This window comes from Rhincodon typus, chromosome 2, assembly GCF_021869965.1.
Source record: "Rhincodon typus isolate 14 chromosome 2, sRhiTyp1.1, whole genome shotgun sequence".
Taxonomy (NCBI): domain Eukaryota; kingdom Metazoa; phylum Chordata; class Chondrichthyes; order Orectolobiformes; family Rhincodontidae; genus Rhincodon; species Rhincodon typus.
In genome coordinates this window covers 82,197,442-82,225,191 of record NC_063333.1, presented here as the reverse complement: position 1 = coordinate 82,225,191, position 27,750 = coordinate 82,197,442, and the positions used below count along the sequence as shown (strand labels likewise).

At 41.1% G+C, this 27,750-nt stretch overlaps 1 protein-coding gene across 1 annotated transcript in view; it reads right to left on the bottom strand.

Annotated features, from left to right (window-relative positions):
* The window catches only part of LOC109927727 (transmembrane protein 196), a 71,130-nt gene extending 46,393 nt beyond the window's left edge, over positions 1-24,737 (bottom strand). The window contains exons 1-3 of the mRNA XM_048616731.1: positions 24,541-24,737; positions 21,565-21,621; positions 19,576-19,830 (exon numbers count right to left, since the gene is read on the bottom strand). Coding sequence (XP_048472688.1) covers positions 19,576-19,830; positions 21,565-21,621; positions 24,541-24,702 — 474 coding nt within the window. The 5' untranslated portion in view covers positions 24,703-24,737. The remainder of the gene's footprint in view (positions 1-19,575; positions 19,831-21,564; positions 21,622-24,540) is intronic.
* Positions 24,738-27,750: the final 3,013 nt, after the last annotated feature.

Below are 27,750 nucleotides of genomic sequence, written 5' to 3'. Positions count from 1 at the left end.
TCTAGGCCCGAAACATCAGCTTTCCTGCTCCTCTGATGCTGCTTGGCCTGCTGTGTTCATCCAGCTCTACACCTTGTTATCTCAGATTCTCCAGCATCTGCAGTTTCTACTATCTCTATAACATGGTAGCAGCTGTGAGTAAACCCAGAACATTTTAGATGCTTTAATGGTGAGCTGGAAAATCGATTAAAATTAGTGCCTGAGAGAGAAAGAAAAAAATACCTAAAACAAATGAACAATGGAATGTTGACTGGCACAGCAATGAATACACAGCTACATCCCATAAAGAACTGGAGAGATGATAATATTGTAGAGGCATTTGAGAGGTTTAAACAAAAATGCACATTGGCATTCAGTAGTCCCAGTAAAAGGCACTAGCAATGAAAAGAGGTTCAGCTATATCCATCTACAGACAGATGACAAAGGATTAAATGCATTTAGTTGCTGAGAGTATACTACAGAGGACATCAGAACCCCAGACAAAACTTTTGAAAGATTCAGCACCCAGCTCCAGCTGATATCGAATTATCACATCTGAGATACGAACTTCAAGGTTTCTGATTGGTCTTAGATGACCCAATTGACAACTTTGAAACAAAATTGAAAAATGCCAAAAGAGGTACTTTTAAAGATCGAGATGAAAGGCTGATAGATCAACTAATTGGGAGAGTCTGCCCATCTCGAGGTACAGAAAATGCGAATTGGAAAGAACAAGTTTGCAACATTGCAGGCCGTAGGCACTGGCAGAACATATGAAGACACAAGCAGACAGATGAAAACATTGCCTACCCAAACAGATAGCTTTTAGATAAGCTAAGGGCAGCAGGGTTAATGTACAGTAACAATATAATCCACACCAAAGAGAGAAAAAGAAACAGCAACCTTATATGGTTAGGTATTTAAAATTTCCTTGATATATATAGGAAAAAGTTGAAACATTCCTGAGAAGCACCTTGGGACATTTAATGTTAAAGCAGAAATTAAGTACCTGTATGTTGTTGGAGAGCATGGCCAGCAAATGTGCTGAAAAGGTACAAGTGAGAATATATAACCTTCTGTCTCACATCCCACTTCTCCCAAAACATTGTCTGATTTAGAAACTGCAGATGATGAAAGAATGAATCTCTTGCTTTTCCCTCACCTTAACCCTCCTCTCACCACAGTCTTACCCTTGTGCCTTTCTTCTTTCTGTTAATCAAGAATTTCGAACTGACAGTGTCAGAGCTAGGCAGTGATGAAGGAGAAACACTATCACTCGATCTCACACTCTCAGCAATCTGTTCAGATACAATGTGTGTAACTCAGAGGACAATTAGAGGTGGAGTCTAGCACATAGTCATAAACTGGATATATTTGTGTTCCCAACCAGTCAGGAAACAAGCTCCCATAGGTTCCAGATCCTGTAGAGCAACTTTGCAAGTGAAATTTGTTAAATGTATAACTTAGTCAGTTATTTAATAGCACATATCTTGAGTATTACTGAAGACAAAGATGCAGTTTGTCTGAGATTGGCAGTCAGGCTCATAAAGGGGCACACTTGTGCATACTGGAAGCTATATATATTAAAACACAGGGCCCTCTTTACAAACAGAAAGAAAATGTCTCTATCAACTCAACAAAATAAGTGACAGCACTCTCAGGTTCACTCCTCATTAATGTCTTGTCCAATCAGAATCAACCTACCTGGTTTAGATTTAAACAAGCCTGCCAGTTAACTGTCAGTCATTATCTAACTTGTGTATTCTCTATGGCAATGCCTCTATAGTTCATAACCCACTTGCCAATCAGCTTGAAGCAGCATGCTGCACTCATACAGTGTAAACATATTGTTTCCCCTTACATTGGTTTTCTTGAAAATAATCTGATGAATGCAAGATAAAAGGCTGTGACACAATGTGTCTTTTTTTCAGCAGTTTTAGTCATTCATGGGATTTGAGCATCAATGGAAAGGTGATTGTCACCACTAAACGCGTCTAACTAGGTGACAGTGAATTGTCTCCTGAACTGCTGTATTCCATGTGGTGTAGACACATCCCACCCATAATGCTGACAGAAAGGGATATCCAGGATTGTGATGCCACAACTATGAAAGAGCAGATGCAGATGTGTAGTTTGGAAGGGAACGTACAGGTAGTGGTGTTCCCTTATGTCTAGCTCCCTTGTCATTCCAGGTCACAGAGGTCACAAGTTTGGCAGGTACCATCTAATGAGTCTTGATGAGTTGTTGCAGTGCATTTCAAAGATGGTACACAATGCTGAGACTGTGCCTCGATGGTCAAAGGAGTGAATGTTTCAGGGGGTGGATGGGCTGCTGATAATATGGGCTGCTTTGATTTAGCTGGTACTGATCTGTGAATAGTGTTGGAGCTGCAATGATCCAAGGAAGTGAAGAGTATATCATCACACTCCTGACTTGAGCCTGGTAAATCGTATTTGATTCTGGGAGTCAGAAGGTGAATTACTTGCCACAGAATTCCCGAGTATTTCTGTGACTGGTTCAGTTGTTTGTAGTCAGCGGTAACTCCCAAGATTTTGACAATAGGGGAATGGAGTAATGGTACTGAGGATGAACATCAAGAGATGTTTCAATTCTTCCAGTGAATATGATCATTGCGAGGCATGCGTGTGATGCAAAATGTTGCGGCAATGCAGTACAGAAGATACCTGATGGGTATTCGCAATAAAGTGCTTGATGCCTTAACAGTTTGCCAGGAAGCCTGTGTGACAGATCTTTACAAAGAGTTTAGTGCTCATTCCTGCCAGCAATCCTTTCCAGGAAGTGGACAGCAATTTCATGAGAGCACTTGTGGATCAAACCATGATACAGCATGTTGATTAAAGTCTCGGCTTTGATATTAGCACAATGGCAAGCAATCTAAAGTGTGGGTGCTGCAGGGAAAGCTCAGACGTTTGTCATGTCAGCTTATACGTACATACAAACGTACAGCTTGTAGCAGGAGTATGCATGAGGCCTTGAGCAATTCAGTATGATTATGGTGGATTCTCACCCTTAACTTTACTATGCTCTCTCCATTTCTGCCTGAGAGCTCAAAACGATAACTCAGCCCTCAGAATTCCAATTAATAAAACACTGTGAGAAAAGAAATTTCTCTTCATCATAGGTCTACGCGACCAACCTCTTTTGCTGAAATTGTGCCCTGCGTTCTAGATTTCACAGTCAGAGAGAGACCCTCTCAGCATCTAGACTGCCAAGCCCCTTCAGAATCTTGTGTGTTTCAATGAGATTACCTCTCAGACTTCTCAACTCCACAAGGTTTAGATCTAATTTACTCAGCCTCTTATCAAATTTCCCATTCTCGGAATTGATGTAGTGAACCTTTGCGGTACTATCACCAAGGCAAGTATATCTTTTCTGAGATATGGATACTAAAATGGCATGCAGTATTCCAAGTCTATCTTGAGTGCAAGGAAATTTCTTGCATTTTAAGCAGTAAAAGTATTGTTCCAGCTTGCCAAGGGTTTACTCTATCATATTTGGTTGGCGGCAACGTTTTTGTAACATGCACGCTTCCAGTGTGTGCATGAGTTGCACACTGAGGTCAGTAGCTTTATAATCAATGGCTGTGGTCATCCAGTCACCATCCTTTGCTTTGTCCAGATAGCTCAAGCACCTGTATATAAGGTACAGTTAACTTCTGCAGAATGAAGGAATCATGACTCTAGCCAGGATTCTGCACATTAATGTGATTTATTTAAAGAGTAGAATCCGTCTTGATTATGGTGCATATCAATGTTTACATGTGATGTCCACAAAGCAACAAGCATACAGTTACAGGCTTTGTAATCCTTGTGAAGCCACATATTCACTCTCATGCTACTGCCTGACCAGACTGAATGAAACATATTTAGCTGTCATGGAGCTCCAGTTATCTCCATTACGCAGAGTTGATCGGACATGACAGAAACCAACAGCAGTAGCAAACATGACAGCAGCTCAGTGTTTCCTGCTGAATGGCACTGAATACTCCGGCTGTCATTATGGGCCTATCATATGCTGCACTTTGACATTCAGTATGTGGACTATGGCAGAAAAGATGTCCCAGTGCCAGGAATGTGAGGGCCAATGTCTTGTTTTAACTGTTCTTTCACAACAGGAGATTATTTCTGAAGCCTCGTGATAATTATTGTCCAACCCAGTCCTGGCATTAGTTCCTGATAAATGGCAAGGGTTGAGACCTCATGGTGTCATCAATAAAAAGACACCTAATGTTTGCTCCTTACAAACCGTATTTTCTGATGCAGCTGCAGAATATATATGTCATCGAGTCACGGAGGCCTGTATCATAGAAAAAGACCCTCTGGCCCACCAAGTCTGCACCAGTCAAAAATGAGTACCTAACCAGTAAAATCTCATTTGCCAGCACCTGGCACATAGCCTTGTTTGTCTTGGCATTGGAAGTGCATATCAATAATGTTTTTCCAAACTTGGCTAGACATAGTCAAAGATATCCTCACATGACCTCCCAGATTGAACCACCACACCCTCTGATTCCTGTTACTGGCTGCCTGACATAGCAGTTCTCATGGAGCCCCACCTTCCCCAAAGTCTTTGGATGAGTCTTGGTTTTGACATTTGAAAATCTAGTCAACATAACCATACATAGATATGGTTTCCTGCTCCTGCTTTTTGCTCTTTCAACCTTGTTTATCCTGCTCTGCTTGCCTTCTGCTCATTGTGCATGCAAGAACATCTCTGTATGAGACGTTCCAAGCTGGGTTCGTAATTCCTCAATTCTCCTCTTGTTAACATTCTCTAATAGACAAAATTACCAGCTATGAATTACCACCTACTTCACTTGTTTATTTCTTACAGAGAATGGCGTAGGATATGTTAAGTCTTATATAAGTGTTTTTTTTTTGCACAACTTAACAGAGTCCAACATACTATATAGTCAGCATGGTTTTATGCAAGGGAAATTGTATCTCACAACTTGATTGAGTCTTTTGAGCAAGTAACCAGGAAGACTGATGAGGGCAGAGCAGTAGAGCGGTGTTGTTTGCTTGGACTTTGTAAAGCATTTGCCAAGGTTCTGCAATGGTAGACTAATTGGTAAAGTTAGATAACATGGGATTCAAGGTGAGCTTGCCAACTGGATACAAAATTGGCTCTACGGTAGGAAACAGAGGGTGGCCGTGGAGGGTTGTTTTTCAGACTGGACGCCTGTGACCAGCGGTGTTCCTCAGGGATTGGTACTAGGTCAACTTTTGTTTGTCACGTATATGAACGACTTGGATGAGAATATAGGAGGCATGGTTAGTAAATTTGCGGATCACACCAAAACTGGTGGCATAGTGGACAGTGAAGAAGCTTGTATAAGAGGTTTTGATCAATTGGTTCAATAGGATGAGCGGCAGATGGAGTTTAATTTGCATAAGTGCGAGATATTATATTTTGGGAAAACAAACAAGGGAAGGACTTACACAGTTAATGGTAGGGCCTTGCGCAATGTTGTTGAACAAAGAGACCTAGGGGTTGAGGTACATAATCTTTGGAAATTTGTGTTAGAAGTAGGCAAGGTGGTTAAGAAGGCATTCAGCATGCTTGCCTTCATTGCTCAGACCTTTGAGGATAGGAGTTGAGACGTTGAGGTTGTACAGGACTTTGGTGAGGCCCCTTTTGGAGTACTGTGTACAGTTCTGGTTGCACTGTTATAGGAAGGATATTATTAAATTGGGAGAAAATATTTACCAGGATGGTGCCGGGAATGGGGGGGGCAGCTTGAGTTATAAAAATAGGCTGGATAGGCTGGAACTTTTTTCATTGGAGTGTGGGAGGTTGAAGGATGGTCTTATAAAGGTTCATAAAATCATGACAGGCACTGACAAGGTGAATAGCAAGAGCCTTTTCCCTACAGTGAAGAAATTCAAAACTAGGGGACATGTTTTTAAGGTGAGAGGAGAAAGTTTTAAGAAGGACATGACAGGCAATATTTTTATACAGAGGGAGGTTTTTCTGTGGAATGAACTGCCAGAGGAAGTGGTGGATGCAGGTACAGATACAACATTTAAAAGGCATTTGGATAGCTACATGAATAGGAGAGGTTTGGAGGGATATGGGCCAAACACAGGCAAGTGGGACTGGTTTAATTCGGGAACATGGTCAGCGTGGACTAGTTGGACCGAAAGGTCTGTTTCCATGGTGTATGACTCTATCACTCTATACAGAGGGAGTGAGTGAATAAATTGAAGGAGGAGCTTCAACTGATTACAAGCCCAGTGATCTGCTCCATAGCACGCAGAAGGCCCATTTGCTGTCAGTGCAATCAATACTTATGCAGCAGTGTTTGGGATTGCCTGGCAAGAATTGGGTGTGAGTTCATTCCTTCTGAAGCTGTCTGTTACCGTCTCTGTTACCATCTTGTCAACTCAGACTATCTTTCAGGTCCTCATTGTGCAACAAACAGTAGAAATTCACATGGTCTTGAAACCCCTCCTTATCCTGTACAAATTAAAGCTGATTATAAAATCTTCTCAAAGCTATGGACATTGAAACCTCCACGAGCAGCAGTTGGGCATTTTTGAGAGATGTTCTTACTGTACACCTTATTAACCAGGAATTTTATGACTCCTGAAATACTGTAACAGTCCGTGTCCAAACACAGCAAGACCTAGACAATATCCAGGTTTGGATTGAGAAATGGCAAGTATCATTTGTGCAAAACAAGTACAGGCAATGACTATCTCCAACAAGAGAAAACGTGACCATTGTCCCTTGACATTCGAGGCCATTATTATATCTGAATCAACACCATCAACATTCTGGGGGTCATCCCTGACAAGAAATTGAACTGAACTAGCCATATAATTATTGTGGTTACAAGAGCAGGTCAGAGACTTGGAATTCTGCAGCAACAACTCACCTCCTGGCTTTCCAAAACTTGTCCACGATCTACAAAACACAAGTCCCCATTTGTCCGAATGAGTACAGCTTCAACAACACTCAAGACGCTTGACACAATCCAAGGCAGAACAGCCCATGTGATTGGCATCATCCACAAACATTCACTTGCTCCACCAGCAACACTCAGTAGCAGCAGTGTATCCCATTTTTAAGATGCACTGCAGGAATTCTCCTTGGACAGCACCTTCCAAACGCAGGCCACTAGAATGTACAGGCACATAGGCAGCAGATACATGGGAACATCACCAGCTGCAAGTTCCCCTCTAAGCCCACAGAAGTCCTGACTTCGAAATAAATTGTAGTTCCTTCAGCGTTCCTGCGTCAGATTCAGGAACTCCCTCCCTAATGGCATTGTAGGTCCAAGTGCAGCATATGGACTGCAGCAGTTCATGAAGGCAGTTCAAGGGCAACTAGGGATTGGCAATGAATGACTGCCCAGCCAGTGACACTCTCGTCAATGAATATATAAAAAAGAATAATAACCGTCAACACTGTAGAAACTGGTCCTCCATGGCATCATTCAAGTCAGTCATTTGCATCACTAAAGTGATGGACGGAATTGCCCATCTCGCCTTCAGGATCTTCATATGATGTAGATTTACTTTCACTGTCTTCAAAGCAGGCTCCACAAGAGCAGTGATCCCACATAGCTGAGGAGGAGCGCCCAATATGTTAGATCACTCTCTTGCACTTTACTGCATCTTTAGCTTCGACCATCGCTACACTTCCTCACTCGTGCTAATTTATTATTCCGACATTATTCCATCAGGCATTCCCTCTTAGTATTTCTCTCTACTTATCATAAGGTGTCTGTGCTGGTATGTGCTTCACATGCAGATGGATTCAAAGTTCTGTCATGGTTTTCCTCCTCTAATTCACCTCAAATAGGGGTCAATTGTTCTTGTCCTATAAAGAAGGTAAAATGCTTTATAAATAAATAAGCACATGTGTTCTTACTGGTTGTGCATTGTTATCACATGCTATATGTATGTGTGGCTATAAGGAAAATGTATGCCTACATTCATATTCTGCAAATCAACAAACATTTTAATGTAATGGGACGTATGTTTTCTAAGATACCTCCATGGAGCACAGACTCCATGCTTTTCAAGTTCTCCTTTGAGATCTGGTGGACAACAGATTCCTCATGTAAGTCCATGACGCTATGATCTGAGGTTCATCAACTGTCGTAGTTACTACAGTTCTATTATGTTCTGAGGAGGGGTCACCAGACCCGAAACATTAACTCTGTTTTCTCCTTCACAGATGCTGCCAGACCTGCTGAGCTTTTCCAGCAACTTTGTTTTTGTTACAGTTTTATTATGTGCTGGGTTTGCCTTTAAATGCAGGAATAATAAGAGGTGAGACATTGTTACTCAGCGTCTATACTTTATGCTACACTTTCTTCAATAGCATCAAGAATGTAATTTGCATAATTTTGCAATTTCTGGCTATAATAATTATTTGCTGATGGGTCATAGTTTGTTCTAGCAGGGTACCTAATGTTGTGTGCCACAAGTTAAACATGCCCTTGCAAATTATATTTTTAATTTTTTCATGTGGTGAAATGCTGAGGGTGTGACCTGATATTTCAGTGGGGAAAACAGAGTACAGGATATGAGAACTGAGCCAACAAGACTCGCAACAGTATGCCTTCTGACCCATCAGAGTGAAGGATTGTGAAATTACAGCACAAGGGCTGACAAAGAAGAATGAAATACAACAAGTGAATTGAAAGCCAAATCAAATGCGTAAAGAGAAATAAAGAGAGGACAACAAAGTTTGGATTATGCAAGACAGAAAAATTGACTAAAAAAAAACAAAAAAAATTACACTTTTTAAAATCTCAAACAACAATCAAAAGAACCTGTATGAATAAGAATCCACAACTGAATTTGCCAATTTTCAGTACCAGACTGCTTGACTGACAGTAATTAATATTTATCACACCGGTAAAAGGAATGGATTGGATTTAAACCTCTGAGGCAAGTTTAGTTCATATCTATTCCATAAATATAACAGCTTCATGCCTTTCGATGCTTTTCAATGGTAAGCAGATAATGAGGTGCCACTAACATGAAACTGACAATGAACCAGAATAACTCAAACATATTTGTTTGAGTTGTTCTGGTTCCCATCTGAAGCTGCTGTACATTTGCACAAAAATAACAATGAAAGTTATAAGGCTTGCCACTGCATCCGACCAATTAACCTAGTGTTGCAGTTTACAATTGCCAGCTCTGCCTTAATAACCTTATAACAATCTTTATTCATATTTAAAAGAATGGTCTTTCAATTAAACAGGAGCTGCTATCTGTCATTTAGAGGATCCTTTAACACGAGATGATTGGTGAATCCAACATCATTGTTCATTACCAGGTCTAGAATAGCCTAATTCCTGGTTAGCTCTAGAATGTAGTGCTATGAAAAGAAGTGTCTCAAATACACTCTATGAATTCAATGTCAAAGTAATTTTTTTATGCCAGATCTAATTATAGTTCAGAAACATCCTCACCTTACTTTCATATTTTGATTTGCTGGAGTTGCAGCAGAGTTCACAACCTCTGATATTTATCACTCACCAGAAATAAATCCGAAACATTCCAATGGAGAATTCAAGAGAACTCATAGAGGAACAACATGAAAGCAAATAAAAATAGATAGTCTAGAGAGGCAGGTATGGCAGTATCTGTGGAGGGGAAAACACTTTGAGTCCAATACGTCTTTTTCAGTTCTGATCAGACTCAATATGTTAACTTTGTTTCTCCTCTCTCCACAGATGCTGTTAGACCTTCTGTTTTAATTTCAGATTTGCCATATCTGCAGTTATTTTATTTTTTCTGTCATTAAACCCAAAATTTCCTTTCTTGAAGCTAAGTTATGCTCTGGTACATTTGTCAAGAATTAGTTAGAGTGCTCTTCACAGCTGAATAAAATAATTATCAATAATTAAACCAGGAAATTGACATATTAACAGCTTGTAAAGCATTAAAGCATTATTACAATACATGCTGCATCTGTTCTTCTAACGATGAACAATCACTGTCAAGAGCCAGATACATCAGAACTGCATGATAATTTAAATGCTTCATGTCTAACAACAAAACATTTGTTTATTGTTTAAACAAAAAGTTATGCCACAATGAAAACTGATCGATCATAACATTATTTTACTCTTCACTTATTAGCTTACACACATTTCTCTGATGAAAATCAAGTCATATGTTGCTGGGAATTAATCTTTTCAGGCCTTCTATACACCAGGTCCAATGTTTGACTGTTTTATTTGAGATTGGGCTGGAGTTGGGAAGGGAAATCAAAGTTTGGTTTCATCAGATGGCTGGCACACAAGATGAGAGGTAATGATACTCAAAACATGCTGACAGCATTGTGAACTTGGAAGATCTGCATTATGTTCAGAGATGTGGCTAATTAACCGATTGTGTAGTTTGTGGAGATTTGTTTGGATGATACAAAGCAAGACAGACAATGTGCCATGCCATGTTGTAGTGTGATTAGGGGCTCACCTGCAATTCCTCACATGGTAAATTACCAATCTCACTCAGCATGTCAGCAGGAGACACTGAACAAAGTGTGATGATTCTGTACAAGGAAAGAGGAAAACATCAGAGGGAAAACCACCTCTGCCCCACTCTAATAAAACTCAAGTAATATTTTTTTAAAAAAGAAACCTACACAGGGCATGGATCTGCCGTGGCGAACACCACAAATTTGCAAAGAGTAGAAGAGACGACAATAAATTAAAACAAAGTAAAGGTGAAGTTAGATCAAGCTTGGCTGTTCACAGCATGTAGCCACAAAATTCTTTCTCAAGGACACATGCAGGGATCATGTTGCACAATTAAACAATGCCCATTGCTTCAGTTACAGCATCAAACCTTGTGCTGCCTCTTCATTCACATGATGGAAGAGTGCACACTATTAAGCAATCCCAAGCTGGGAATCCAAAAACATGGTAAACAAGTTTGAATTCTAGTGAGTATAAACCCATTTTAACTGCTTACAGGGAGAGTATTTTTGATTGGAACATTTGCTTGAAGTGATTCTAATCATTAATTTGCCCTGAGGAAGAGACAAGAATTGTACATATTGTCAAACAGTGAGCTTTAAGGTTCTCTAAAACAACGGGACAGACTTTGGTGCAGTCAATGGTCAGGAGGAGGGAGGTACTCAATCGGCTTGGGAGCATGAGGCATTAAAGGTAGTTATTGCGAAAGCAGTCGGAGGAGGTTACAAGATGCTCAATGAACCCAGACTAGTGGTCAAGGTTAGAGGGTGCTCATTCAAATGATACAAGGAAGCGGAGCCTCTGACTACAAATGGCAGTAGCGGGAAGGCGCTCATACAACTGCCAGATACCTAGCTGGATTGAATGGTAGCATTGTTGAGCTGGGGAAGTCTCATGGAGTGGGAGACAGGTAGTGAGAGCGATAGCGAGTGACAGAGAGAGAACAGCAGCAGCCAGGAGTTGAAGCAGAGCTTCAGACTGGTGAGTCAGCATTGGAGGGCTACAGGCATGTACAGCGCAGGCTAAAGCCACTGATGGTGGATAGAAAGCTGGAAAGTGTTAGTGAACTAACATCTGCAGGCTTCTTAAGTGGACCATTTGAGCAAATTCCTGAATTCAAGAGGACACGAGGAATGACGGATCCCCCTTTATACTGGGGAGGCAAGGTCATCAGTGTTACATGGTCACAGAAAGTTAACCATAGGAGCTCCTCCCATTGAACAGGTTGTCCAGCTGATTAGAAATCAGGTATTAAGCTCCACATGAATCTGTAACATTATGCAAATGTCTATTTTCAATATTTCATTCCTCTCATTATTTCTTCAATATGGTTTTGCAACAGCTCACGGTGTCTCAGCATCTGATTATTAGGATCGCTGCACTGTCATCATGGGCTAGTGGTAGTGGCTCCGTGTAGCAAGATCCTGCTGCTATCCTCCTCACTATGACAGCATTTATGCCCCTATCACTGCCATTCCACCAGGGCTCTTCCTGTTTTCTTTCCGCCTACCAGCGTGATTGTTGCTTCCCACGCTGAGATGTTGTAACCTGAAATCAAACTTTCTCGGCCCAGAACCACTGAGATCAATCTGCAAGGCCATCTGTAGTTTCCCAGACTTCCACCAGTACTAGTGCAGCCGTTGGGATAGCCAGGCATAGAGGCATTAAGGTAAAGGCAATGGCATATGAGAGACAGACACAAAGGGAATATACAAAGGTAACTAGTTGATTTCATACTGAATATTGGATAGTTTCTATGATACAATTGGCTTGGATTGTTTGTTTTGTTGTGGCTTCTTTTGCAGCACTGTGATTAAGAGCATGCTGTAATGATCTGTAACAGAAGGAAGATAACATGTGGAACTGTTGATGACTGGGGAATTTAGTTTACATTCCCTGGAACCAAAATCAGATGGGCTGATCATAAACAGCCCAGTGGAAAGGAAAATTGTGTGATTGCCTCCTCCTCTCTCTCCTGCTGCTCTTCCTTCTCCTCTTCTGTCTCAGTTGCTTTCCATATACCTGATAACAGCCAGCTCAGCAAGCGAGCCAACAATCTCATCCACAACCCAAGCTACAAATCTTCGCAAGAACCTTAAACACCTACAGGAACAACACGCTCACAGTAGCCAAACAATGGGAAACCTTCGCCAACCGACTGAGCACTACCCACGAACAACTTCACTTTCTCCACAAATGCCTCAGGAACCAGGTACTGCCTCGCAGCATTAAGTACAAACCTCCACTCAACAACCCACAGGCATGCAAAACAGCTGAACAAAATGGCCAGAGAATGCTACGGGTCATGATCAATGATGCCTGTAACCAGCTCTACAAGTATGAAGCGGAAATTGCGCGCCAACAATCATTATACCTAAACACTACAGACCAGCAATGGACTACAACCCTGGAACAGGCCATCGCCATCAAAATACACAGGACCAGAACAAAGAAGAAACACATGCTACAGGAGAAATTGACCAAATTGATCCAACACAAAGACAAGGACAACAACAAACTAGATTCTTGGGTAAGAAACCTATCCAGCAGACCACTTACAGGAACTGAGAAGGCTGTCTTAATACGCAGACTAAACTATAACCACAGAGATGTGAACAGAACAGACTTCATGGCCGCTCTGGAAGCTACACTAAAAGCTAATGGACTCACGGATGAAACACAACAAACTATCTGACAAACTATAATCCCTACACTGAGCTGGAGGAATGAATAGGACACCCTGAACACATCAGAGAGAAAAGCACTCGAAGGACTCAAGAAAGACAAGAACATTACAAACCTACCAGCGAACGAAGGGCGCATGACCGTTATTATGAACAAAGCAGACTACGTTGAAAAAGCACAGGCACTGCTCGCAGATACACACACTTACCAACAGATGGCGATGGACCCAACACCGCAGTTTGGTAATAGGATCACACAAACACTGAAGAGACTAAAAAATGCAGGACAAATAACAAAGACAGACCACATGAAAATGAAACCAGATGGCTCAATCACCCCCCACTTCTACGGTCTACTCAAAGTACACAAACCAGACATCCCCCTCAGACCCACTGTCTCCCTACCAGGCACACCTTCACACAAACTGGCCAAGGACCTACAACAGAGACTGAAACACCTGATCGACAGATCACCCCACTCCATCTGCTCAATCCAGGAATTCCTTAACAACCTCCAGAAGATTAAAATCAACGACAACAAGATTATAGTTTCCTTTGACGTTACAGCACTAGTCATGTCTGTTGACATACCACTAGCCAAAGAAACATTTGCCACATTACTGGATGCAGCAGGATCACCAACTCCAAACAGCTCCAACAGCAAGGACAACATACTCAGACTACTGGACCTAAAGCTCACCACACACTTCATCTTTAACTGCCAAATATACAAGCAAATCAATGGCACACCTACGGGGTATCCCTTCTCAGAATGTATTGCAGAGGCAGTCATGCAAAGACTGGAACACACTACCCTCCTCCTCATACAGCCAAAACTGTGGATTTGATACGTGGGCGGCACATTTGTCATCATTAAATGCACCAAGTTAGAAGAGACAAATCATCTCACCAACAATGTATTCGCCGGCATCAAATTTATGAGAGAAGAGAAAGACAACAATCAACTTCCGTTTCCAGATGTCAGGCTAGAACGAATGACCAACGGAGAGTTCCAAACCACAGTATATAGCATGGCAACCCACACTGGCCAAATCCTCAATTTCCATAGCAATCACCCCAACGTCCACAAATAAAGCTGTGTTAGGACACTATTCAAATGGGCAGCAACTCACTGCAACATGCCAGTACTACGCAAGAAGGAGGAACAGCACTTATGCAAGGTCTTTGTGAACAACAGATATCTCAACAACTTCATCCGCAGGTGCCTACGAGATAGACGATGCCAAGAGGACACAGTACGCCCCAACACACTGGCCACACTATCCTACATCAACAATATATCAGAACTGACAACGAGACTCCTGCGACCACTAGGAATCATGGTAGCACACAAACCCACAGCCACTCTACGGCAAACACCCACGAGGGCCAAAGACCCCGTACCCATGGCATGCAGGACCAATGTAGTTTGCAAAATACCTTGCAATGACTGCCACAAGCATTACACCAGCCAGACCAGAAGAAAACTAGCCATCAGGATACACGAACACCAGCTAGAAGCAAAACAACACAATGAACTTTCCCTCATCCCAGTGCACTTGGACAGTGAAGGCCATCAATTTAACTGAGATAATGTGACCATCCTCGTTCACGCACAAGAATTCCTACAGGCCTAGTTTTCAACCCGTAATGCAATCAACAAACATGTGGAATTAGACCCCATATATAAAAGATGCAAAAAAGAACCAGAAGTGACACAACGCAACTTAACAGACCGGATCGTATAAATTCCAAGCAGAGTAGAACAACATCGCTTCATCGGAGGCTGCACTGATGATGTTACCTAGCATGGTGATGAAATGTCTGTACGATAACCAGCCAGCTCGGCAAGCCAGCCAACAAGCTCACTCAAACTTTATTTTAGCACCCTAACGGTCTGCTTAATCACATTTCTTATAACAGCGTGGCTCTCCTTATATGAAAACTGTCTCTACGTGAATGGGTTCCAAAGCAGAATCATAAGCCAGGTGGTCAATGGTTCGAACATTGCTATACAACAGTCACGCTCTGATTTCTGTTGGTGCCTTAAGTGTAGATGATTCAACAGACTTTTGCGGAATAAACCGTCATGGCTGCTGGACATTAACTTGCTTTGTGTGTTAGATATATTCACACACTAGCTGGGGCCCGATGAAGTATGTCACAGGACATTAATGAAATTGCACTCAGTGTCCTCAAGGTGACATGTGTGCGCAGTCAACGACACTCTGTAGCATTGGGATAACTGCTATCCTGGTGAAGCCACATGCTCAAGTCATCTGACTCCCCCTGGAAACAGAGGATGTGAATCGATTCCAATCTCCTGACATTCAGCATGTTAGTGACCTATCTCATAGAGATTTACAGAAGTCACCTTCTCCAAACTGGAAGGATGCTGTCATTGATGTGATCACTTCTACAGACACAGCAATATCATCCTCTAACTGGTCTTGAAGCTACAAACCTGACCAGAAGGTGTCACAGATTTCAGCAAGCTCCTTTTGAACAATAAAGAGCTGGAAAACATACTGTTCCTTGCTGAGGCTGAAATTTGAGTAATGCTCATTGACAACCCTGGGTAGATACGGACTCCTGCTGAGAGGCCATCTCACAATCCTTCTCCATTTGTGAGAAGCTTATTCTCCTCTCTGTTGACTTTCCTCATTCCCTTTGTCTTGCTGCTGGTCAAGGGAGATCCATTCCAGGGGCCAGTGTTGTAAGCAGAGCCCTTGAAGCGAGAACAAAGGCTTTCATCACATACAACACAGTTAGACTTCAGAGATAGTAGGAACTGCAGATGCTGGAGAATCTGAGATAACAAGGTGTAGAGCTGGATGAACACAGCAGGCCAAGCAGCATCATAGGAGCAGGAAGTTTGACGTTTCGGGTCTAGACCCTTCATCAGAAATGGGGGAGGGGAAGGGGGTTCTGAAATAAATAGGGAGAGAGGGGGAGGCGGATAGAACATGGATAGAGGAGAAGATAGGTGGAGAGGAAACTGACAGGTCAAAGAGGCGGGGATGGAGCCAGTAAAGGTGAGTGTAGGTGGGGAGTTAGGGAGGGGATAGGTCAGTCCAGGGAGGACGGACAGGTCAAGGGGGTGGGATGAGGTTAGTCGGTAGGAGATGGGGTGGGAGGAGGGGATAGGTGGGAGGAAGGACAGGTTAGGGAGGCGGGGACGAGCTGGGCTGGTTTTGGGATGCGGTAGGGGGAGGGGAGATTTTGAAGCTTGTGAAATCCACATTGATATCATTGGGCTGCAGGGTTCCCAAGCGGAATATGAGTTGCAGTTAGACTTCAATAGCTTTAAATAACAGGACAAACCACCAGCACTTGCACGACCTCAGGAGCCACTAGTGAAAATCAATCAGCAAATAACATAAAAGTAATTGGTGAGCCTTCAAATAACACTGGTGGTGGGTGCAGGCAGTAAGTTTTTCTTATTGATGAACTCATTGTCAGCGATGTAAAGTTAAGAGAATGGATGAGTTGGAATATTGAGTTTGAAAATAGCACAGCTAAAGGAAAAGCCAGCAGTAAACAATGCCTGGCTTCAATCTGCCTGGTTTGCATATTCCAGTACATGATCCTCACAGCTGAGCCAATGGTGTGCCTAAAATGGCATCCACACATTTGAGAGCTCACGTGGAACACAGATGCTGTTTTGAATGTGAAATGGCATCCATAACGCTGATAATACAAAATAATCAAATCTTGGTCTAAATTTTAAGAGCAAAGGAAGGTGAGGAGTTTTAATTGGCACAACTCAGATCAAAGTCCTCATGTTGATTCATGGTAGAGCAATTAATGCTGTAAGGAACCCAAACAGCCGAAGAGAGAAAAAAAATACTAAATGCAAGCAACAGGAATAAAAGCAGTTTATACAAGTTTACGATATTTGTTTCCAATGAAAGTACAACAAAATTGAGTAAGATTCTGGCACAAGTGTAATGAGACGAATGGCCTTTTCCATGCAGCAAAATCCCATGACACTACACCTGATATATGACAGTACTTAACTTGCTACAACTACAATACACACAGCCAAAATCAATAGACTTAGCAGGCAAGACATCATGCAGACATTCACTGCTTTTAAAGATCAGCCAGTTTATAAAGTTATGATCGGATTGTAAGTCTTTCTGAGAAAGACACATTTTGTAAAATGTTTTCATCATGCATCCATCAGGACAATTCATGAGAATACTAATTCAACACTCAAGGAAAAAGGAGGGAGGTTATGTGTGGAGCCAGAGGAAATGGGTGAAATCCTTCACGAATACTTTGCATGGGTATTCACCTAAAAGAGGGATGTGAGGAATGTTGAGATTAGGGAAAGGCGTGTGAGTTCTCTCGGGCAGGTCAACATAATGAGCGAGGAAGCGTTGGGTTGTCTTGAAATACATTAAGGTAGACAAGTTCCCTGGATCCCAAGGCCAGATGGGATCTATCCCAGCATTTTGTGAGAGGCAAAGGACGAAATAGCTGGGTAAAAACCGAAAGAGCTGTGGATGCGGTAAATCAGGAGCAAAAACAAAGTTGCTGCTCTGAGGATGGGTCACCGGCCCCGAAACATTAACTCTGTTTTGTCCTTCACAGATGCTGCCAGACCTGCTGAGCTTTTTCAGCAACTTTGTTTTTGTTCCAGGAATCAGCTGGGGCCTTAACAGATATCTTTGCATCCTCTTTGGCCTTAGGAGAGGTTCCAGAGGAGAATAGAATGGTCAATGTTGTTCCTTTGTTTAAGAAGGGAAACTGAGATAATCCAGGTCATTACAGGCCTGTGAGCCTGATGTCAGTTGTGGAGAAGCTGTTAGAGAAGATATTGAGAGATGGGATTTTTCAAATTTGGAAGCAAATGGACTTGTTAGTGATAGGCAGCATGGATTTGTGCAGGAAAGGTCATGTTTCACCAACTTGAAATTTTTGAGGAGGTGACAAGAATGATTGATCAGGGAATAGAAGTGGATGTTGTCTACATAGACTTTAGTAAGGCATTTGATAAGGTACCTCATGGCAGGCTGGTACAGAAGGTAGAGTCTCATGGGATCTGGGGTGAGCGGCTAGATTGATTAAAAAAAAGTGGCTTGGTCATAGAAGACAGAGAGTAGCAGTCCAAGAGTGCTTTCAGGAATGGAGATCAGCAACTAGTGCTGTTCCGCAGGGATCAGTGCTGGGATCTTTGTTGTTTGTAATATATATGTATATATGATCTGGAGGAAAATGTAGGAGATCTGACTAGTAAATTTGAAAATGACACCAAAATTTATGGAATTGCAGATAGTGAGGTGGATTGTCAAAGGATACAGCTTGACATAGATACATTGCAGATTTGGGCAGAGAAATGGCAGATGGAGTTTAATCCGGGCAAATGAGAGATGATGCATTTGGAAGATCAAATCCAGTTGTGAATTATACAATAAATGGCAGAACCCTTAGGAGCATTGACATACAGAGGGATCTGGGCATACAGGTCCACAGATCTCTGAAAGTGGCGACACAGGTGGATAAGGTGGTCAAGAAGGCAGAGAGCATGCTTGCTTTCATCGGCCAGGGCATCAAATATAAAAGTTGGCAAGCTGTGCTACAGTTGTATAAAACTTTAGTTAGGTCACATTTGGAATACAATGTGCAGTTTAGGTCGCCACACTAGCAAAAGGACGTGGATGCTTTGGAAAGGGTGCAGGGAAGGTTTATCAGCATGTTGTTTGGTCTGGAGGCTTTTGGTTATGAGAACAGGTTGGATAAGCTCGGATTGTTTTCACTGGAAAGACGGAGGCTGAGGGGTGACTGGATAGCGGTCTACAAAATTATGACAGCCATAGATAGGGTGGATAGTCAAAAGGCTTTTTTCCCAAGGTAGCAAGGTCAACTATATGAGGGCGCAGGTTCAAGGTGAGAGGGGGAAAGTTTAGGGGAGAAGGGCAGGGAAACTTTTTCACACGTTGCCTGGAACGCATTGCCAATGGAGGTGATGGAAGCAGGTATGTTACAAACGTTTAAGTCGTATGTTGATAGTCACATGAACAGGAGGTGAACAGAGTGACAGATATTGCAAGAGCAATAAGTACCTGTAGCGGGTCTAAATAAGGACTGGGAATCGGCACAGGTTTGGTGGGCCGAAGGGCCTGTTCCTATGTTGTGTTGCATTATTGTATAATATAGTATACAGTCAAAATACAAAATAATAATTATTTAATGTAATTGGTAATTAGTCACTAATTAAATCAAGTGCTATTATTTAATGTAAATTATTTCATTATTACTTAAATTATTAAACTATTTATTACTGTATTATCATATAATATAAAGTGAACTAGACAAAACAATCTAAATTTTCTATAAACACGCTAAACTAAAATGGGTAGGGCTGAAAAAGCAAAAATAAACTTCATATAATCTATGTATATCAGATATTCTCGATTGCAAGCCTTACATACTTTGTCTGTCATTTCGTGGGAGTGATGCAATGAATGGTCTCTTTCCAGGAACATCCTCTGCTGCTCGTTGCTGGCCAGGCGACAGGTGAGCCAGGCAGAAAGAGTGCAGCCTGCAATTCCCAAACATGCCATCGACATGGAAGCCACATGTATGGGGTAAGCTATTTCTGTCCTTTTTGCTAGTGCCCGCAGAAACTGAAAATTTAATATTCCTCCGATCAGTCCACAGATACAACAGGCAGAAAATAATATCATCTGGCAGGAGACAGGAAGAATTAAAATCAGTCTCCACATCAGCAAGCTAGAAATAAAATTATGAGGCATAAGAGAAATATTACTTTCTGGTATAGAAGTATTTAAAGCAAGTTGTTCATTTAAGCAGAATTTTAAAGTTACAGTTGTCTGCTCTCTTGTCTACCATTCCCTTCCAAATTTTCCAAAAAAAAGCAATGACATTTGTTGTTGTTATGGAGGAATCAGTGCCAATAAACTCTACCAGAAACTTCCCAATAGGATTGTTGCTGGCCTGAACTGAAGTATTATTCTTGTCAGTAGATCATTTTTATATGTATGAAACAGAATACTGACTCAGTGTGTTTCTGCATAAGCATTCCTTAAGTAAAATACTGTCCATAATAATGAGATTACACAATACTTCTCCCTGAATGAAACTTCAATACAACTGCTTTTAAATACATTATTTGATCATAACATCTTCCCAATTCAGACAAAATGACATTACATAAGTTGATACATATCTTTTTTTTTCCATTCATAGGGAGTTTATCCCTGTGGATATACTTATTCTCAACATTCAACAATATGTTTTATTTTAATACAATATGTTTCAGTCAAGTTTTTATATTCTTAAATACCCATTTGCTTTATATTTTGCTGAGAGATCAAATCAGTTATGTAAAGAAAATACAATTTGAATAAAGTTTCATCATTAACAGTCTCCCAACCCCAGGAATTTTATATTTTATACACCATTCAAAGAAATGTGTTCCTAGCTTATACAACTAATATTTGAAATACCATGTATTTATACAATGATTGCTTTTCAAAGAAGCATATTTTTATATTTTATATATCAGAAATATGATACCTATGCCACCACCATTTAGTTAGAATAATATCATTTGGGGGAGACAGTGATTAGTGGTATTTTTGCTAGCCTATCAACCTAGAGGTACAGACTTGTTCTGAGACATGTACTCAAATCCCACCATGTTAGATGACTCAATTTGAATTCGGTAAGAAACTCTGGTCTAATGATAACCATGAAACTATTATCAATTGTCAGAAACAAACCATCTGGTTTATTAATGTCCTTTAGGGAAGTAAATCTGCCACCCTTACCTGGTCTAGCCTAAATGTGATTCCAGACCCACAGCACTGTGGGCAATTAGGGATGGGCAATAGCCAGTGATGCCCACACTTGGTGAATGAATAATAAAAAAAACTCCGATGTAGCTGTCTAAGAGTGACACCATTATTAAACTAAATTTTAATTATGTGGCAAGAGCCGACGCTTATATAATTGGAATCTGCTTAAAGTCATCTGCAATTAGAAATCCACTCGCTATATGTTTTGTATGGCAAACTGCCTTAGCATCAAGCAAGCCCAAACATGAATCAGAATGCAGCAGAAAAAACTGTAACAATCATTTTGTCTTCTATTTACTTCTTCGTGAAACAAGCTATAATGTCATTGCAAAGCTTTTGCTTCATTTAAAAAAATCTAAATTCCATGTTGAATCTGGGACTAGTCAATTTCTAAAATTACACAGTGCAAAATCATTTTCTCAGAGAATAATTCAAAATGTAGAAAGGAGTGAAGAAAAAGAAGTGCATGTTTATTAGTCCCTATCATTGTAGGGAAATTGTTCCAGTGGTGATGGCAAAATAATGATGTGACATGATTGGCCGTTGAAATTTTGGCATTTGGAGGATTGGTGTTGAATGTTGAAAAATAAAATCACTCACTATGCGACCCGACTTCTTTTTGGCACAGACAATTCCACATATTCCACAGACTAAAAACTGGAAAGAGGAAAAGACGGCTTAGATTTTTAAAATCTTCATACTAATGGTTTGTGTGTTGCCACAATTCTTTATATATTATTTCTTACTGCGTTCTCTGCTGTAATTTCAATTAATCATATTGAATATACTAACAAAATTTATCACTCTTTAAAGTAAGCTTTATTTGATTATTATAAAGACGGCTACACTATAATAGATTATGCCTGCAGAATATAACATGCAAGTGAAAATGTTTTATTTCTCATTAAGTATGATCCATCATAATTTCAATAATTTACAACTTTCATATTAAATTACTTGGTAACATATTAAGTGTTATTTCTCACAAATTGTAACATGCAGTATGTACCTTGTTAAAAGAATCTAACATGTGTAATGGAGATTACATGTTTTCAACAAGCTGTGTTGTGACACAACAACGTTTGTGCTTGCTAAAAATATAACTGTTCATGACTGCCACTTCTCATCACTCAGCTGACTGCTTTAGCACCAAGTTTGTATTGTCTCTTGGAAACATAAATTTTCCAGGTGACAGGATGGTGAGCTTGGAAATGAAGTGCTGGGAACATAAAACAGGGTTCATGTTGGGACTGCCCCACAACACACTCCCAAACTGGGAAAGTTTCTGAGTTGTGGCCTAGGAAGTGAATCAGCTAATTTACATACTTAAGGCCCCAAATGGGGTGATTTTTTGACAGTACTGGCACTTTGCCACTGGTCTTGACACAGGCATGGAACTTGGACTCCCTGCAGCAGAGTGAGAGGAGGCATCTGACTCAGAGGCTCCATGCCACAGAGAGAGCCCAGAGTCAGAAAAAACCTTACCGATAAAGTGTCTCACTCATCTCAAACATTTCTGCCAAAAGGAGTTTTGCTCCAGGTCTGAGCCGAATGACTTAGGTTGTCTGAATTTTTCATTTCAATTCCCATACATTGGAGGAAATGCGCACATTGAAGTGCGCTCACCGTGTGTGACCTATTTCAGCCACTCTCCTGGTGGGACTCTGAGACTCCAGAGTTGCTGGCCCTGTGAAGGGTGTGCAATATCGGGAGCCCCTTGACTGTCCTTAATTAGATACTTAGCATGGAGGCAGCCAAAGAGGAGGTAACCTCTGAGAAATTTGCTCTGCAAATCCCAGTCCAAGCAAATTCAGGCTCAGGATTTCAACTTGATTATTCTGTTGTTAGAATCCTGAAACCCATGGAAAAATCCAGTCCTACAGCTCTGGAACTGACCTGCAGTCGAGAGCTGAAAGTCCCTGGGTTAAGGCGTGTTACCTTAAATTATAACATAAGAAAGATATCAGGGTTAAAAAGTGATCGAGGTCCTGAGCGCTGTAAGCTGACATTCTCACTGCCAATCACAGTATTGTGGTACAGTATAATCCAACACTTCATAGCAACCAAAGGCTCCAGTTCATATCACTCAGGTACTAAAAATCAGCATCTGAAATCCATTAAAGAAGCGTTAAATGTATGAAGCTTTGTATTTTGAATTGTCTTTCCATTTTCCCAATAATTTAACAGGATGCCACAACTTCGACAAAACATACTGGAGAATCCCGAATACTTTGCGTCAGCCCCTCCAAATTGGAAAACTCAGTCTGTTCCCCACGCCACCCCCAATAATTTGGTTGCAACTGAAACAAAATTGGTCCAAACATAATTTATCAAATGCATGAAATATTTGAGGTTCTGTTCAATAGATTTAATTTGGTAACACAGCATAAGCCAAACAACGTAGGATTGTGTGCAGTTCAGAAATAAGGAATAAGGCAATGATAGTTATAGCTTAACACAAAAGCAAAATATTGCAGAGGCTGGAAACCTGAAATTTAAAAGAAAGGATTGGAAACAGGTCAGAGTGGATCTGTGGAGACAAACCATGTTCAGGTTTTAATTCAGTTCGTGATTTCCCCTTCATCGTTAACAGCTCACCGGCTGTCGGAATACAGTTTCTTGGCTATTCAATAGAGATGCCAAACGTGGGCTTTATTAAGCACAGAGAGGAAAATCACAACAACATCCCCGGACCCTGGTTTCGAACTGTCAAGTTTCTGTTTTAACCGAAAGCTCCAGGACAATTGGGCGAGAGGTTAAAAGATCTGAAATGTTCGTATCCAGACGGTTTTCGACTTTATTTCCCCAGATGCATTAAACATCAAAAAATTCAAGTGGTCATTCAAGTCAATCCTAATTAAGCGCGGGGCAAAAGTTCACCAGATGCCAATTACGTCTGCAAACAGCAATTTTCACAGCAGACATTCAATTTGTGATGCATCCAGCAAATAGAACGGTTCTGCTGGTTTGGAGGAAGAGAGTGGGATAACGTCAGGGTTGCTTCAGGTGTTGTCCCTTACAAGACCTAGATTCTTTGCTTTCAACTTCAGCAAATGCAATCCTTTTGCTCGTGTTTCATATTCATGCCGGCTTGCACTGAGAGGGGACTGCATTACAAACGGTGCACAAGATCTAAGGCTGCCACTTTTTGAAATGATACAATATTTTACATAACACAGAAAATGCAAAAGCCTGAAGTTGTTTAGATATGGAATGCAATGTTACATACACTCGTGGTTAGCAACTCGATTACGATGTGCAGTTGCAGTATTTCCCCTTGCAAATTCATTTCTGTTTCAATTTTTATAATCCATACCAAAACTGTAAGTGATGAATTCAGAGGGTTTCGGAGATAGGGCTGGACAATGGGACTAACTGGGTAGCTCTTTCGCTGGTCGAATGCCTCTTTTCGTACTATAACATGCTATGATTTCAAACCTTAGCGGACTCTCCACGGTCCCCCAGCTCTACCTAACTATCTTTGATGCATGATCATGTACTGCACGAGATACAGAAAGCATTCACCGAGTCTGAACGCAGAGTCAAGAAATACAAGAGAAACAGTTTGCAACGTACACAAACCCCGCTCCATACCGGTGAGGAGTCCCCGAGGTGGAGTTCTTGAGCACGGCTCCTCCCGATGCTGACTGCACCCAGAGCCACGCTGGTGATGCCGAAGCCTATTTCCAGCGCAGAGAGCACGAAGAGACTGGCAATAATCTGACCGCGGGTGCACATGGTGCTCCCACCAGCATTCTCTCAGGAAATACCAACCAACACGTCTGACACAAATCTTTCTCCCAATTATATACTTTTTAAAAAAGTCTCCTTTAACAGCATCAACATTCCTGGTCTGAATGAAAGACGGCGCGTACAGTTAGCTAGGTTAAAGTAATTTCATTCACTTGTTCTAAAGTACAAGGAGTCTTGTTACAGTGGAAGCTGCGTGCTGTACTGGGTACGGCTAAGTCAGATGTCACCTTTGTCCCAGGAGAGCCGTACGGCGCTAGTCTTTCGCATTGCAACCGTGACCTCACAGCTACTTCAACACACACAACGTTTCGGTCCGGCCAGCCAGTTAAAGTAACGATCGCAGACACTGTCTCCTTCCCTCAACAACATTCACCGAAGGCAGCTCACAAGCTGAGAACATGAATGCGACCTGATAGCCTGATTGGTCGGACGGATGGCAAAGCTACAGGAGCAATAGCAGGACTCTGTTAAAAAACACGTTATTTAAGCACACTTCCCATGTTCAATTTTTCCGAGTCGAACCGAAGTCTTCCTAAATCGTCTCTTCTCCGCATACTGAACTAGTAACATAAAAGCTGTTTATTTCCATTTCGTTAACATCACCTCCATCATTACCTCACTTTAGCACTCAGATCAGGCGATTTCACCTGTCATTGCTGGGGGGTTTGAGCTGCAATTTAGTTTTAAGAATAACATAGGATACTTGCCATTTAGAGGACATCTAGTTTTAGGACGTACTCACAATAACATTGTCCAAATTTCATAACTAAACAGTGTGGCTGCTTGGGACCTAAGGTAAAACTGAACAGAAAAGGACATACAGACTATCAGTGAATACTGTAAAGTTCATTTGAATAAACTTTAATACAAAAGTTCGGTGTCACGTAAACTTTCTACAACCACGAAGGTGAAGAAGTGTACACACTACGCTTCATCTCAATCTGGAGAAGCTAGATCGAATCTTTCTGTCGTGATATGCAAATCAAGATGGAGGTGGGCAGGTGACATGTGAGGAAGGCTTGTCCCCAACCCTGTTCATGACTTTTCTCACTGGTGCAGAAAACAGGTACACAAAATGATGATCCCATATGCAGCATTCCTAACAGAATGGGCTCCATTGTGGGCACTGGCATTTTAGGCCGTCTGCAATTTTCATGAAGTGGGGCGAGATTCTGAAAGCAACATTGTTGATGGCAGCTTAGGGATGTTATCAATAATGGGGAAAGGAAAACCAATTCTGAAGTCAGGAACGTTTCCCAGGTAAAATCAAAAAGCGCTGAAAACGTCACATGTCAGAATGTAACGCTGCGTGGAAAGCTAAACATGTTTTCAATGCAGTGGTTAAAGATGGAGCTTTGCTCTTAAAAGGTGAGTAACAATTACATTTATTGTATTGTGGAAGTGGAAAAAGTGTTCAGATGTATTAGAGTGCATTATCTAATGGGTAAAGTGTTCTCTACGTGAACAGTATTGATATTCAGATTGGAATGTGTCAATTATCTCCCCTGATTTAATCTTCCGATTGAATAACAGGTCATATGTTTGTTCTCTTGCTTTTAAGTTGAAAGAGATGGTTCAAGTCTTTAAATGACTTTTAAAGAAAATGTAATTGTTTGTGAAGGTTTCTTTATAATTGTGCAGTAGAGTTCCATTCTGGTTGCCATGAAGAGTTCAAAATTGCACGACTGGATTCAGTTTAGCAGGGATTGTTGACACAGCCATCAAAGGGATCACAAATTTATTTATCTTGACAGTTTTATAACTACTTCATTGGATTATACTTTTGAAATGGTTTTTGTATAACTGTTCATTTGTCTGGGTAGCTTCATGAATATCCCAAAGAATTCCCACTGTTCATATGGGGCTCAAGAGCACTATGCATTGTAGTTGCTTGGTGAGTAGAAATCAGAGAGGATAAGGGGGTATAAGGCCTGGCTGCAGCAGTATGAGGGTGAACAAGCATGGAGACTTGTTGATTTTATGAGGGGTGTGCAAATGATAGGATTTTGGGGTCATTTATGGTGGTTAAGAGAGCACGAGGATAAGAGATGAAAAAACATGACAGGTATGGCAGTGAGAGAGGCATGTAAGTCATGGACACAGGGACACCAAGGGCAGTGTTACTCAAAGATTTTGCACTTTTTTTCTAGAAATGTTTCATAAATAGACGCAACGAAATTTAAAAACTGTCCTTAGTTAATTGCATTTTTAAAAATGTACAAACAGCAAATTAACTTGTTCAGGAACATTTGAATCTCTGCGAAAGGAATCAAGAATATTTTTCTTCCTTCAATATAATTATTGTCGATATCACAAGTTTTTGTATTAAAAGCAAATTCACATCTTGGAATTATGAACTGTACATGGTGGAGGAGCATCTTTGCAATGTTGTATTACTCGGTATCCTGGTCAAGGAAGACTTAAAACAAAGTAAATTGAAAAAAAAAGTGTTTCATTGTTTCAACAGTAACAACTTTGTCTGAGATTACTTGAAGACATGGATTCCCTTTTTACCAGGATCTGTTCCTGGCACACTGTAACATGCCTATATCATGGACATGAACCTAATGCTGCAGACAAATGAGGCGAGACTGGTGAGTTTTCTGGTGGATGATATCATCTTTTCAGTTCCATGTTTTCGAGAGAAACCTGCATGGAGTGTGGTTTTCAATGAAGGAGGAACCGCCCCACACAAGTGATAATTCTCAAAGCATCAAACATTTCAGTCAGCAGCTTTGTTTGTACTTTTGTGAAGGAAATCCAGCCCAAGAAATTCAGTCTTTGGGCTGAATCTTGCTTTGTTGTTAAGGGCCATTTGTGGTAAGTTCTTAGAGGGTTTTTCATTATGAGGCCAGCATGAGTTTTCACATTATTTTACAAAATTTACCTCAGTAACTACCTATCCTGTTGCTTTGGCATCCCTCTTGTTTGATTGTAGCCTCATCTAACCACTTTTCCCGAAATAACTTGCCACTGCTGGGATATCCCAAAACTGTTGCCAGCGCCATCTTTAAAAGAGTGCTGAACGTTCAG